The 12,877-nt window shown below is 53.9% G+C and overlaps 1 protein-coding gene across 1 annotated transcript in view; it reads left to right on the forward strand.

Annotated features, from left to right (window-relative positions):
- Positions 1-1,042: 1,042 nt before the first annotated feature.
- Positions 1,043-12,877, forward strand: part of GZF1 (GDNF inducible zinc finger protein 1) — a 16,753-nt gene continuing 4,918 nt past the window's right edge. Inside the window, exons 1-10 of the mRNA XM_042038918.1 lie at positions 1,043-1,147; positions 1,428-1,608; positions 3,815-4,726; positions 5,314-6,177; positions 7,000-7,094; positions 7,634-7,801; positions 8,328-8,485; positions 9,307-9,543; positions 9,827-10,124; positions 11,326-12,604. Coding sequence (XP_041894852.1) covers positions 3,816-4,726; positions 5,314-6,177; positions 7,000-7,094; positions 7,634-7,801; positions 8,328-8,485; positions 9,307-9,543; positions 9,827-10,124; positions 11,326-12,604 — 4,010 coding nt within the window. The 5' untranslated portion in view covers positions 1,043-1,147; positions 1,428-1,608; position 3,815. The remainder of the gene's footprint in view (positions 1,148-1,427; positions 1,609-3,814; positions 4,727-5,313; positions 6,178-6,999; positions 7,095-7,633; positions 7,802-8,327; positions 8,486-9,306; positions 9,544-9,826; positions 10,125-11,325; positions 12,605-12,877) is intronic.

Consider the following 12,877-nt stretch of genomic DNA (forward strand, 5'->3'; position numbering starts at 1 on the left):
AAGAATTTAGCAAGTGTGAGCGAGTAAGATAACTTCCAAAGGAACAGAGGATGAGTCCGAGAGCCGCTATCACCACTCTGCCCACGGGGCAAAGAAACCCAAAAACTGCTATCAACCCTGACTGTCTGGGGAATTAAGAGGCCCACTCTACTATCAACCCTCACCTAGCGAGCCCAGGCCCAAGAATTAAAATAAATAAAACCGCAAGGCAGAAGACTACGCATGCTCTAAAAAGGCGGGACCGAGGAGGGGCCATGCAGAACATCTCCAGGAAAAGTTTGAATATGAATAGAGAACAGACAGTAAAAATGGTATAAAAAGGACTCACCTCGGGCATCAGGCATGCTCTTGGCAGAGCGCCAAGGCACCCGGTCGTTATCTCTTTGCTTTATTTTATGTGTCTCTTATTGTCTTTATATTAAACTCTTTAAATTCTCGCAAGAGAGTGAACCTCGTTTTCCACAGAATTTATTTTACATTTCCTCAGGGTATTACAGTCGTCCAACATTTTTACCAGCTGTTAAAACGTGAAGATTAAAACCTGCACTTAAGTGGAAAAAAAAAAAAAAGCTTCAGAGGAGGAATTTATCTTGGAAAAAATATTGAAGTGCTTGGCAGCCCGCTTTAAAATGATTTGATGTGATAAATGACAGGAGTATGGGACTACCAGTGGGAAGAAACAGGGAGAGCCTGTGCTTCTCCTCATCCCAGATCTACCCCACTGCAGTTCAGAGCTTTACACTGCTTTCTATAAACACCTCTTTTAACTCTGGCACAGATCTCCCAGTATCCACAGTGGGTATCCCAGTATCCACAGTGGGTATCTACATTGGGAGAGGCTGAGGAGCTGCTGCAGCAACCTGGGTGGTATTTAAAGCACCCAAGGAAACGCATCGCTGAGGTCATTTAACCTCATAAAGCCCGGCTTGCTGACAGCGGCAAAACAAATTGTTTCCAAAATGGGTGGTTTTGGGAGCGGTTTTTTGCGGATTCGGGTCGATTTCAGGTGGGAATTGGGGGTTTAAAACGTTTTATTCCAGTTTTGTGGGAACGCCCTGCCCACACTCAAAATGGCGGCGGCGCTGAGGCGCTGAGGCCGCGGCCGCCATGGCGCTTTCGGGCGGGAGCCGGCGGAGGAGGCGGCGGGGTAAGGGCGGGCCGGGGCCGGGAGGGACCCTCGGGATGGAGCCCGGGAGCGCCGGGAATCACTGCCGGGATCGGCGGGAGTCACCCCGGGGGCGGCGGGAGTCAGCCCCGGGATCGGCGGGAGCGATCCCGGCTGCTGCTGCCCGGCGGGAGGCGATTGCCGGGCGCCGCCGCCTGAGGGAGCGCACAGGTGACCCCTCGTGTCCCCGCGCCCTGAGGGACGTGATCCCGCTTGTGCCGAGCGCTGGGATAAACATTCCCTGTCTCTGCTTTCCTTGCAGCGCTTCCCAGATTTCTGCGCACAGATCAAAATCTTGTGGCTGCACTTAAAACCCAGAAGATGCTGTGCCGGTGGCACAAGGAGCAACGCGGCGCGGCGACATTGCCATAGGATGGTGAGCGTCGGTGCTGCTCCAGCCTGGAATTCCTCGGGGGAGGAGCCTTTCCAGGGGTGTCCCGAAGGTAACGTCGGTAGGGAGAAATCCACGTGCTCTGTGTTTAAAAAACCCCCAAACTTCAAGACTTTCGGAGGAATTTGGCCAGCAGTTTGCTGGGGGGAGAATGGAAACTCTCTGGAGCATAAATTGAGATTTTCTTGGGGTATAAATTGAGATTTTTCTGGAGGATAAATGGAGATTGGGGAGGGTACATGGAGATTTATTCTGGACAATAAATAGGGGTGCTCTGGAGCATTAATGGAGATTTTCAGGTGGATAAAATAGAAATGTTTCTGTCAGGTAAGGGAAGATGCTCCAGAGGATAAATTGAGATTTTTTTTGTGGGCTTTTTTTTCCCCCCGGAAAATAAATGGAGATCCTTTGAAGAATAAATGGAGTCTCTCTGGAGAATAAACTGAAATTCTCTAAAGGATAAATTGAGGTGGGTTTTTTTTTTCCCCTGGAGCATTTCTCTCTAGAGGATAAATGGGGATGCTCTGGATGTTCCTCAGCTTATCCAGACATCTCCAAACAAGCTGGAAACTTGTTCCAATTCCTGACCTGCCTAATTTGATGGATCTTCATCATGCAGGAATTCCTGCGAGGAATTTTCCCAGGGATTAGCACAATTGAGGAACTCCAGCTGTTATTTACGTCCTGCTAATGCTCTTTCTTACCTGTTATCGTGTTGTCTCACTGCTAGAAAGATATTTTTATTATCACAATCTGCCTTTTTAAGACCCTTCTGGTTGTTTATGCCATCAGTATTCCAAGGATTCTCATTTTGATCCCTGCTGGAGCCCTTTGTTGTACGTGCACGTGCAGCTACCGAGAGTTTAAAGGAATCTTTCCTGGGGAAATAAATGAAGGAGGAACTTCCTCTTCCCTCCCCTGAAGAGAAACTTAAGATCTCATTAGAAAGACCTGAGGGAAAAGTCAAGTAGCCAAGGCTTGTGTATCCTTGGCAAAAAGCAGGGTGGGTTGCTATGGATAACAGGATTTTATTTTGGGAATATTTAGTCCTATCCTAAAGAAACCTCTTCCTTTTCTGTGCTAGTTATTTTATGGAAAAAATAAAAGACATTAAAATATACAGATACAAATATTTTCTTGGAGATTCAGGCCACTGTTGGGCTTTATTTTTTAAAGGAGTTGTACCAATTCCAGTTGTACCAATTCCAGTTGCACCAATTCCAATTCCTTATCAGGAACTCTGTAATTGAATTGAAATATGGTTTGAGTTTTGCATCAGTTCTGATGCAATTAAAGTGTCTTTGCAATTAATCTCTTGGATTAATTATGCTTTCTGCAAATCTTGCACACATGTGCACATTTTGAAAGTATTTATTCCCAAATTGCCAGGGAAAAAGCTGGAAAGAAGTTACAAACAAACCCATAAAATGGACGAGGGGGAACGGGGTTTTCATTCAAATCCTTGGAGTGAGTGTTCTGGAGACTTAAGGATTCGGCAGCACTTTGGAAAACTAAAGATCGGCTTCCAAAGGGGAACAGAAAACACAAATCTCGGGGGTTTTCTGAAGGAAAAAACGGTGGGAGTTGATGGGTTTGTGGGAAGATGCTGCAGTGCTGGGGGGGCTTTAATCCAGAGGCAGCTGAACTTGGAGCTGATCTTGGAACTTATCTCTCCCATCGGGCTCAGTGTCAGATCCTGGTGTTAGCGGAGCTCCCGCGGGAGCGCGGATCGGGATCTTATCGCAGCTGGGGATCTCGCAGAGGAGCAGCAGGAAATTAGCACGAGCTGCTCTCATTGATTTCTCTGAGCACTGCACAGAAACCAGGCCGTCCTGCTGGAAAACAGGGAGGCAGCAGATGGGCTGGAAGCTCCTGCGGATCTTGGAGCCCAACCTCTGCATGTGTGCTGCTTCCAGCGTGCTGGTGATGAGCTGTGTCTCCGCATGGGAGTAGCTGGGAGCGTTGCAGAGATCCCCGCTGGCCGTGGGAATTACACAGTAGGAATCTGGATGCGAGCAATCCTTTCCCAGTAGAATTTAGGGCTCCTTTGCCCATAGTCCCTCAATTTCCTGGTGTAGTTGAGGTGGTGGTGATCCATTAAAGGCTGGAGGTCTTCTCCAACCTCAGTGGTTCTACAGTTCCACCTGTGCAGGGTGAACGAGGGAATTAGGGCACGGAATTCCGCTGGACTTTCCCTGCCGTGCCTGAATGGAAAGAGGGGAAAAAGCATTCTAACGTTTTTCTGTTTCTTCTGGCAGGATGGAGAAGAAGAAAATCCTGATGAAGTCCAAGGTTGCTGCTCCCAACCTGCTGAGGGCTCTGCATTCCCTGTACCGGCTCGGGCACCTCTGCGACGTGACGGTGCTCACCCAGCACCTGGGAATTCAGGAGGAATTCCCGGCTCACAAAGCCGTCCTGGCAGCTTCCAGCAACTACTTCAAGGGGCTTTTCCTGCACCAGGAGATGCTGGACACCAAGAAGTGCACGGTGACTCTGCAGGACATCTACACCGAGGAGTTCACCTCCTTTCTGGAGTTTGTGTACACGGCAGAGGTGGAGATCGAGGCGGGAAAGCTCCAGCGGATGAAGGAAATAGCAGAACGGCTGGAGTGCCAGGATTTGCTTGACATCTGTGAGGAGGTGAAGGCAGAGGGCAGGAAGGGCTTGGACTTGAGCCCCCACCCAAAAGGGCAGAGGGGTGGAAATGGGGGATCGCAGTGGCCCCGCATCCAGCAAGAGGAGAACCCCAGGAACTCTTCCCAGGTCCTGGCAATTCCCATGCAGAGGAAACTTTGGGATCGGCAGAAACATAAGGAATTGCTGGTGGGCTACGAGCTCATTGGAGGCCAAGCTGGAGGCCTGGAGCAGGAGGCCATGGCTTTTCCAGCCCCAAAATCCAGGCCGGCAAAGCTGCCCCGCTGCAACAAGGCGCCCTCCCCGAGCAGACTGGGTGTGGATATCACCAGCCTGGAGAACAAGGATGGCCGTTCCCTCCGCAGGGGGCAGGAGCGGAAGCGGGAATCCCAGGCGTGTCCCTACTGTGACAAGGCCGGCAGCTCCAAGTGCGGCCTGGCCGGGCACCTCCGGAGCCACACCGGGGACAGGCCCTTCCAGTGCCAGCGCTGCCCCGCCAGCTTTGCCCACAGGGCTGCCTACACCTCCCACCTCAGGTACGGCGTTCCTGGGAATGCGCTTCCTCGGAGTTCCAGGGTAAAGCGTTCCTGGAGCCCTCCCTGCCTTAGTTCCAGAATTCCTTGGATCTGACTCGAAGCGTGTTGAAATCGGGATTTTTCTGTCGGCCTCGCAGTGAGGATGACTGGATTGAGGTCTCTCAGATGGGGAATTTAGGGAGTTTCCCATTGGACTAAGGGGGACTTGTGCAATCAGATTTCTTTGGAATCCTCAGATTCGGGGTTTTAAATAGGAATTTTGTGTTTATCTAGGCATTTGGTCTCTATTTCTCTGGTTTAAATCCATGATTTCGTGGCCTGGGAGGAGAAGTCCATACTACATTCCTGCTCAGGGTACAATATACAGACCTTAATGAACTGAGGCGCTTTAATTGTCTTTAATTACCCGCTCCAACTCTTCCCCAAATCTCCCTATTTCCAGGCTTTCCAGACACGCTGGGAATTTCTTAAGTGGTTCAAGGAACAATTCAGAGGAAAGGACTCTTCCCCCGAGGCCCGAATTGAAACAATCAAACAATTAATGAGTTTCAATTAAATTTACTGAAGTTGTGCTCCATTTTTAACAGGAAAATCCATGAGTCTGGGCAAGAGAGGAAGCTCCTGCCTGTCTATTGGATGGTGGTTCCACCCACACACGGCCCAAACCCCACAAGCCGTGACCAAGATCCCGACGGAGAGACTTGGGATGGGACACCAGAAACCTCGGGGTGTGAGGAAGATCCCAGGAATTCATCCATTGCCGAAGCAGGCAGGAGCGAGGAGCAGGAGGAATGGAGGCAGGAATCCCAGGAAGATGAAGGAGGGAATGGAGATGAAGGTGGAATGAGCGTGAAGGGCGAGGAGCAGGGAGACTACGACGCGGGATACTCAGAAGTTGAAGGAAGCAGGGACAATGAGGAATGTTCCGAGGAGAAGGAAAAGGAGGATGAAGCCTCAGCAGAGAAGGACCCTGAACCAGGGTTTAAACTAAAGAAAGCCAATAAAAGCGTGGCCAACAAGAAATCCGTTTGCGTGATCCGCTGCGACAAGTGCCAGGAGCAGTTCGCTTCCCGGAAAAAATACGTGGATCACTGCCGGGATGTGCACCAGAGCCTGCCCGGCAAGGCGTACCAGTGCGAGGTGTGCAGCAAGGCCTTCGCCAGCTACGCCAGCTGGAAGGAGCACCGCGCCTGCGTCCACAGCGAGGAGAGGAGCTTCTCCTGCAGCCTCTGCCAGGCCACCTTCAAGAGGAAGCGGGACGTGAGGACGCATTCCGTGCGGAAGCACGAGGGCAGGGCCAAGCGGCCGCTGTGCTCCGTGTGTGGGAAGATCCTGAGCTCCCGCACGGCGCTGGTGTTCCACATGCGGACGCACACCGGCGAGAAGCCCTACGAGTGCGGCGTGTGTCGCTCCAGGTTTGCTCAGCCTTCCCAGCTCAAGATCCATACCAGGTCAGATTCCGGCCCTTCCCGTTCCTCGCCCCCTCGTGTTCAGTGGGATCCGTGATTAATTCCCTTACGCAAAGGCTTTGGCTCCGTATTGCGTTTCCCGTGGTCGGGATTTCGACATGGTTACCCTGTCCAAACTTGCAAGGGATAGCCGTCATTTGGGACAGGCTCTGAAATCCCATGATGGCCCTCAGTGATGAAGTAAGTGAGTCAGGGATCCTGGAGAAGCGGATCCTGAGCCGTGCTTGCTCTTGGAGCAAGGAATTGCCCTGGGATTTTGTCTCCGTGTGTAATTCCAAATCCGCACCGCTCAGCTGGAGCTTGACGGGAGGAGTTGCTCCCTGGTGGTGTCTGTGTGGATGTGTCCTCTCCCAGGAGAGGGTGAATCATCCCATGGAATTTTCCATCTTTCTCGGGAGCAAGACTGATGATAGTCCTTTGTCCTGACAGCTCAAAATCAGGAATGATTTTGGACGTCATCCTGTTTGGGTTGGAATAAGTTAAGACCAAACATCAGGCTCAGATTTTTCTGATACTCTGTCATTTTCCGTCATTTTCCCTTCTTCCTCCTTTCCCATGCCCTGAGCTATGACTCCTGGACAAAGAAAGGTGGAGTTTGTAGGGCCTGAAAGTGAGGAAAAGGTAAATTTTGATTGGGAATTTTACTGCTGGAGCGTAGCGCCCGTACCTGGAAACACTCCGTTTCCCAAGGGAGCAGAACTTCCCTTTCCTGCTGCACTGAAATCCCAAAGGCAGTTTCCAAGGCAGTGTTTTAGGGATGGGGGCCTAATGAGTCACTGATCATTGGTGTTCTGTGCCCCTCAGGTCCCACACGGGGGAGAAGCCCTACGTTTGTGAGGACTGCGGCGCTTCCTTTGCCGACAAAGGAAAACTCACCGGCCACAAGAGGACACACACAGGTGGGAAATGAAGTACTCCAGGTGGCTTCTCCCAGCCCTCTCCTGTTTCACTGCTAGGAGTTGCTGGGATGTGGAGAAAAATGCTCTTGGATACTCACAGAGGAGTATCCAAGAACCAGGAAGGAGTTAGTAGGGATGGAAGGACTTTTAGCCTGGGGAAAAGGAGGCTCCAGAGGGACTTGGTTGCTCTCCATAATTTCCCAATGAGAGCCAGAGGGAATTTGGGCTCTGCTCCCAAGGAACAAGTGATAGGATGCGAGGAAACAGCCTCAAGTGGTGCCAGGGGAGGTTCAGGACATCGGGAAGAATTCCTTCATGGGAAGGGTTGTCAGGCATTGGAACGGGAGGGAGTCCCCATCCCCAGATGTGCTCAGGGAACACCTGGACGTGGCACTGATGGCCAGGGTGGGGATCGGGCCCAGGTTGCACTCGATGACCTCGGAGGTCTTTTCCAGCCTGGATTCTGTGATTTGCAGGCGGGCTCTGAAGGACAGAATTCCTCTGGGAGAATTGCCAACGTGCTGTTTCTGCTCCCTCAGGAGAGCGCCTGTTCCGGTGCGACGTGTGCGGGAAGCACTTTGCCACCAACGAGTACCTCAAGTGCCACAAGCGCTGTCACCTGGGAGCCAAACCCTACAAGTGCGAGGTCTGTGGGAAAACCTTCGGACTCAGAGCCTCCCTGGCCCAGCACAGCAACGTCCACGCAGGTAATTCCCAGGCTGGGAAAAGGAGTGGTGGCTTTGTGCTTCTTCCCAGCGTGGGCGGGGATGTTTCATCCCACAGCTCGCTGAACTGGGGGGATCCCAGAATCACTGAGGTTGGAAAAGAGCTCCAAGGCCATCGAGTCCAAGATGTGCCCGATCCCTACCTTGTCACCAGCCCAGAGCACCAAGTGCAGTGTCCAGGCCTTCCTTGGACACCTCCAGGGCTGGGAAATCCATTGGGAAGCAGGGCTTGTCCCGACCCTGGCTCGTGGGAATGTTGTGTGGTATCCTAGAAAACTGAGGCCTGACTCGTGCGGCTGAAGGAATTTGGAATAGAGGATGGCTGTAGCCTTGGCAAATTTGGGAAATACTTATCATGGTTGGGGTTGGAAGGGATCATCTCATTCCACTGTCCCAGGTTGCTCCAAGCCCCGTGCAACCTTGGACACTTCCAGGGAAGGGGCCAAAGAGCCCGCTGCTATCTCCTAACTGCTCCTAACCCCGTGTTTTCCGGGATCGTTATTCCCAGAGACCCGCCCCTATTTCTGCGAGCAGTGTGGGAAGGCCTTCACCCAGCAGGGAGCGCTCCGGCGGCACCAGCGCATCCACACCGGGGAGAAACCCTACAAGTGCCGGGCCTGCGACAGGACCTTCACCGACATGTCCACCCTGCGCCGGCACGTGGCGGTAGGACATCCCACGGGATCTTCCCGGTCCTCAGTGCCACGCCCAGGGTGCCAGTGTCACGCCGGGAGTGGGAACTCCCAGCCCTCAGCAGGGGCTGCGCTAGGGATGAGTTTAGGGCAGGGGTGTGAGCCGCCATCTTAAAATCGATTCCTGAGGTTTGCGGGATTTCCCTGCGGCGGCGCAGCAGCTCCCACTGCTGGCTGCCGATCCAGCCATCTCCCAGTCCTAGGGAAAGGGTCACCATCCCTGGGAGTGACTGGATACGGCACTTCCTGATGGTCGTCGATGGCTGCACTCCGTCTCCGAGATCTTGTCCTAAACGATCCCATGAAAGCCTCTGGGGAAGGACCTGGGATTGGAGATGCTTTTTGTGGATTAGCCACAGAGTCTCTGATGCTTTAACCCTCGTTCCCGACCCAGAACACGAGGGTTTATCGGACCTCGTGCCGCACATTAGTAGGAATTCGCACGTTCCCAGCGTTCCGCTGGAAAATGCTGAGCTCGGCTCTTCCCAGAGACCTCCAGGTCCTGGAAGTGACAGCGAAGACAGAACAGGAGGTTCCCTTCCAGTTCCAAGTGCATATTTTGCCTGTGTGCTGAAATTCCAGCTGATTTTGGAAGCGTTCCATGGCAGCAGAGCCAGAAATTCAGCGCTGAGTTGGCAGAAGAGCCTTGCTTGTGTTTGAGTTGAGCCTTGGAGCGCAGGATCGTGGCGTTATCCCAAAATTGTTGGGTTTAGCTCTGGATTCAGTTAAATATTTCCTAGTTAAAAATCAGATCTAATTGTTTTCCTGCCTCACTGCCTTTTTTTTTATTCCCAGATCCACGATCGGAATGCTCACTGGAGAAGCTTCTTGATCGACCTCACACCAAAAAAAGACCACAACTGGTCCAAAATAGAGACTTTCACGGAAGTGCATCCGGGAGGAGATTCCATGCCGGAAGTTTGGTCGGTTGACCACGGGAAGCTTTATAAACCAGAAAGTGCTAAAGCAGCAGCACACGTGGCACCTGGGGCTGGGGACACCGGGGACGCTGATCCCTCCCTTCTCTATTTATAAGCTCAGTTTTAGCCCCAGCAATGGGCGGTTTGAGGCAGAATGGTGGGAATTACCCTTTGGAATGCAGCGAATCGCTCCCAGTGGTCACTGCAGCTGCCTCGGGAGCTGGATTACAGGTGGCAAAGGGGTAATTCCTCATGAGGGTATTTATTCCAGTGAAATGTTTCGATCTGTCCGGACTTTATTTTTCCCAAAGCTGTGGGAGAATCCCACTGGGAATGGGCAGGGCGGGGTGTGTGGGTGTTCATACAAACACAGCGCGGTGCCGCCGCTGTAAATCACCAATGCCTCCTTTAATAAAACCGTCAGTGCCGCCCAGCCCGCCCCTCCTTCATTCGCCCGGATTTCCCTGGGGAAAACGCCGGGATTTGGGACCGCCGGGGGCGGGTGTAGGCCGCGTTGCCTAGCAACGCCCGGCGCGCTTCGCGGCGTCACTTCCGGCGCGCCGCCGCCTCAGCCGGGGCGGGCCGGGGTCGTGGCGCGTCAGCGCTTCCGGCCGCGCCCGGGGCTGAGCGGGAGCCGCGGCCGGGAACGGACCGGGAGCGAACTGGGAACAAACCGGGAACGGGTCGGGAACGGTGAGTGCGGGAGCCATGGCGGGCTGGCCCTGCCCGCCGCCTTTTTCTCCCGTCTTTCCCCCTTTATTGCCCCCCTCTTCTCTTTTTCCCCTCCTCTTTCCTCCCCCTTTCTTTTCTTCTCCCCGTCTTTCTCCCCCTTCCCCTCCTTGTTTCCCCCCTTTCCTCCCCTTCTTTCTCCCGCCTCTTCTTTTCCCCCAGCCCAGCATTCCCGTGTGATCCAGGGCCCTTTCCAAAAGGGATTGGAAGTGGGCACTGGGGGTGGTTCTCCATGATTCCAGCAGCAGCCACCTGGGAATCCTCTCCCCGTTCCCCTTTGGGCTGGAGCTTCTTGCCAAACTCCGGCTAGTTTTGCCTCTGGAAGAGGAGGTATTCCTGGGAAATGAACAGTGCTCAGATGGGAGTTAGAGGGGCAGTTGTGAAATGACACGAGAAGTAGTTAAAAATCATTTTTATTGGGGTAAAAAAGTGGCGTTTTGGTAGCACTGATTGTTTATAAAGCACTGGGTGAGACATCACTTCATTCCCAGCAAATGGAAAGAAATTCCTTAAATTCCACTAGGAACAGGGTTCAGCCCCACAGATTCCTCAGAGCACCTTCAAATCCATTAGAAATGCAGCTTCTTCTGGGGTCAGACATTTGGGAAAGCACCCCAAAACTTCCGTTCTTTTACAAACTTTGGAGCAGCTTCAGACATTCCCGGGAAATAGGGCCCAGTGGAAGGTTGGAAATGGGCCTTCAAAATGTGCAGGCTGCGAGTCCATTGTGAGGCATTCCTGCCATTTTGGGGGTTTTCAGTGTGTGGATACGATTATCCATCATGAAAGAGCTTGGGATTTTGTGTGGAGATCATTTTCAGGCAGAGTTTTTGGGATTGCAGTTAACTTTTGCTCAATCTTGCCTTCCTTTTATTGCCTGGTGAGGCCAGCAATCATTCCTTCATTCCAGGTGCCTTAACTTGGATCCAGCTCTGTTTGCTCCATCCCTGTCCCAGCCTCTGACAGTCCAAAGGGTTTCACGGAAACACCAGGGTTGGGATTTAAGCTCAGATTCGCTCCATGGTTTTGTTGAGGAGTCGGAGATCGGTCCAAGGTTGGATGAAACGATCTCGGAGCTCTTTCCAACCTCGGCGATTCCATGAAACTCAAACCCCAGCCGCCGCGAACCTTCGGAATTCCGCTGGCTGACGCAGGCTCTCGTTAGCAGGGAGAAGAAAGATGGAAAGCAATCCTGTTCTGCTGGAATCCAAGTCCTCTCCCATCAACCTGCTGAACGAGATGCAGCAGCTGCGGCTGCTGGGCCACCTGTGCGACGTCACGGTGAGCGTGGAGTACCAGGGCGTCCGCGCGGAATTCCCGGCGCACAAGGCCGTGCTGGCCGCCACCAGCAAGTTCTTCAAGGAGGTTTTCCTCAACGAGAAATCCGTGGATGGCCCCCGGAGCAACGTGTTCCTCAACGAGGTGCAGGTGGCGGATTTCGCCTCCTTCCTGGAATTCGTGTACACGGCGCGCGTGGAGGTGGAGGAGGACAGGGTGCAGCGCATGCTGGAGATCGCCGAGAAGCTCAAGTGCCTGGATCTCTCCGAGACCTGCTTCCAGCTGAAGAAGCAGATGCTGGAATCCGTGCTGCTGGAGCTGCAGAACTTCTCGGAATCGCAGAATTCCGAGGAGGAAAGCGCCGCCCACCCGAGCGCCGTGCCCACAGCAGAGGCCGAGCGGGACCCTCCGGATTCTTCCATGGCCAGGCCAGGCCACGGAGCATCTCCCGAGGGGCCGGCTGCCAAATCCAAGGAGAAGATGGACAAGAAGAAGGAAGTGCTGAAGGCTCCTTACGCCAAGATCCGCAGGGCGAGCGGGCGGCTGGCCGGCAGGAAGGTGTTCGTGGAGATCCCAAAGAAAAAATACACCCGGAGGCTGCGGGAGCAGCAGCGGAACGCCGAGGAGGAAAAGCAGCCCGAGGGTGAGGAGGGAGAGCAGGAGCAGGAGGAGAACTCCGGCAAACCTGAGGGCTCCTCTGCGGAAAACCTCCCCAAAGGCGAGGAGGACAGGAAGAAGCGCGGCGGCGCCTTCAAGTGCGGCACGTGCAAGAAGGAATTCCTGTACGAGAAGAGCTTCCTGAAGCACATCCAGCAGAGCCACGGCATCGCCTCGGCGCTGGAGTTCCGCTGCGAGACGTGCGCGCAGACCTTCGCCAACCGCTGCAACCTGCGCAGCCACCAGCGGCACGTGCACAGCAGCGAGCGCCGCTTCCCCTGCGAGCTCTGCGCCAAGCGCTTCAAGAGGAAGAAGGACGTCAAGAGGCACATCCTGCAGGTGCACGAGGGCGGCGGGGAGCGCCACCAGTGCCACCAGTGCGGGAAAGGCCTCAGCTCCAGGACGGCGCTGCGGCTCCACGAGAGGACGCACACGGGCCACAAGCCCTACGGCTGCCCCGAGTGCGAGGCCAAGTTCTCGCAGCCTTCGGCGCTGAAAACGCACATGAGGTAGGAGCAGCTTTGCCCGGACTTGGGGCGCGGCCCTGAGCCTCCCAAATCCCTGTTGGCATGTGGGGTGCAGCCCTCAGGGCTTCCCAAATCCCTGTTTTCTCCTCATGTGGGGTGCAGCCCTCAGAGCCTCACAAATCCCTGTTTTCTCCTCATGTGGGGTGCAGCCCTCAGCGCCTCCCAAATCCCTGTTGTCATGTGGGGTGCAGCCCTCAGGGCTTCCCAAATCCCTGTTTTCTCCTCATGTGGGGTGCAGCCCTCAGTGCCTCCCAA

Source organism: Corvus kubaryi, unplaced genomic scaffold (assembly GCF_017639235.1).
Source record: "Corvus kubaryi isolate FWS band 111438036 unplaced genomic scaffold, C.kubaryi_AGA036_p1.0 37393, whole genome shotgun sequence".
NCBI lineage: Eukaryota > Metazoa > Chordata > Aves > Passeriformes > Corvidae > Corvus > Corvus kubaryi.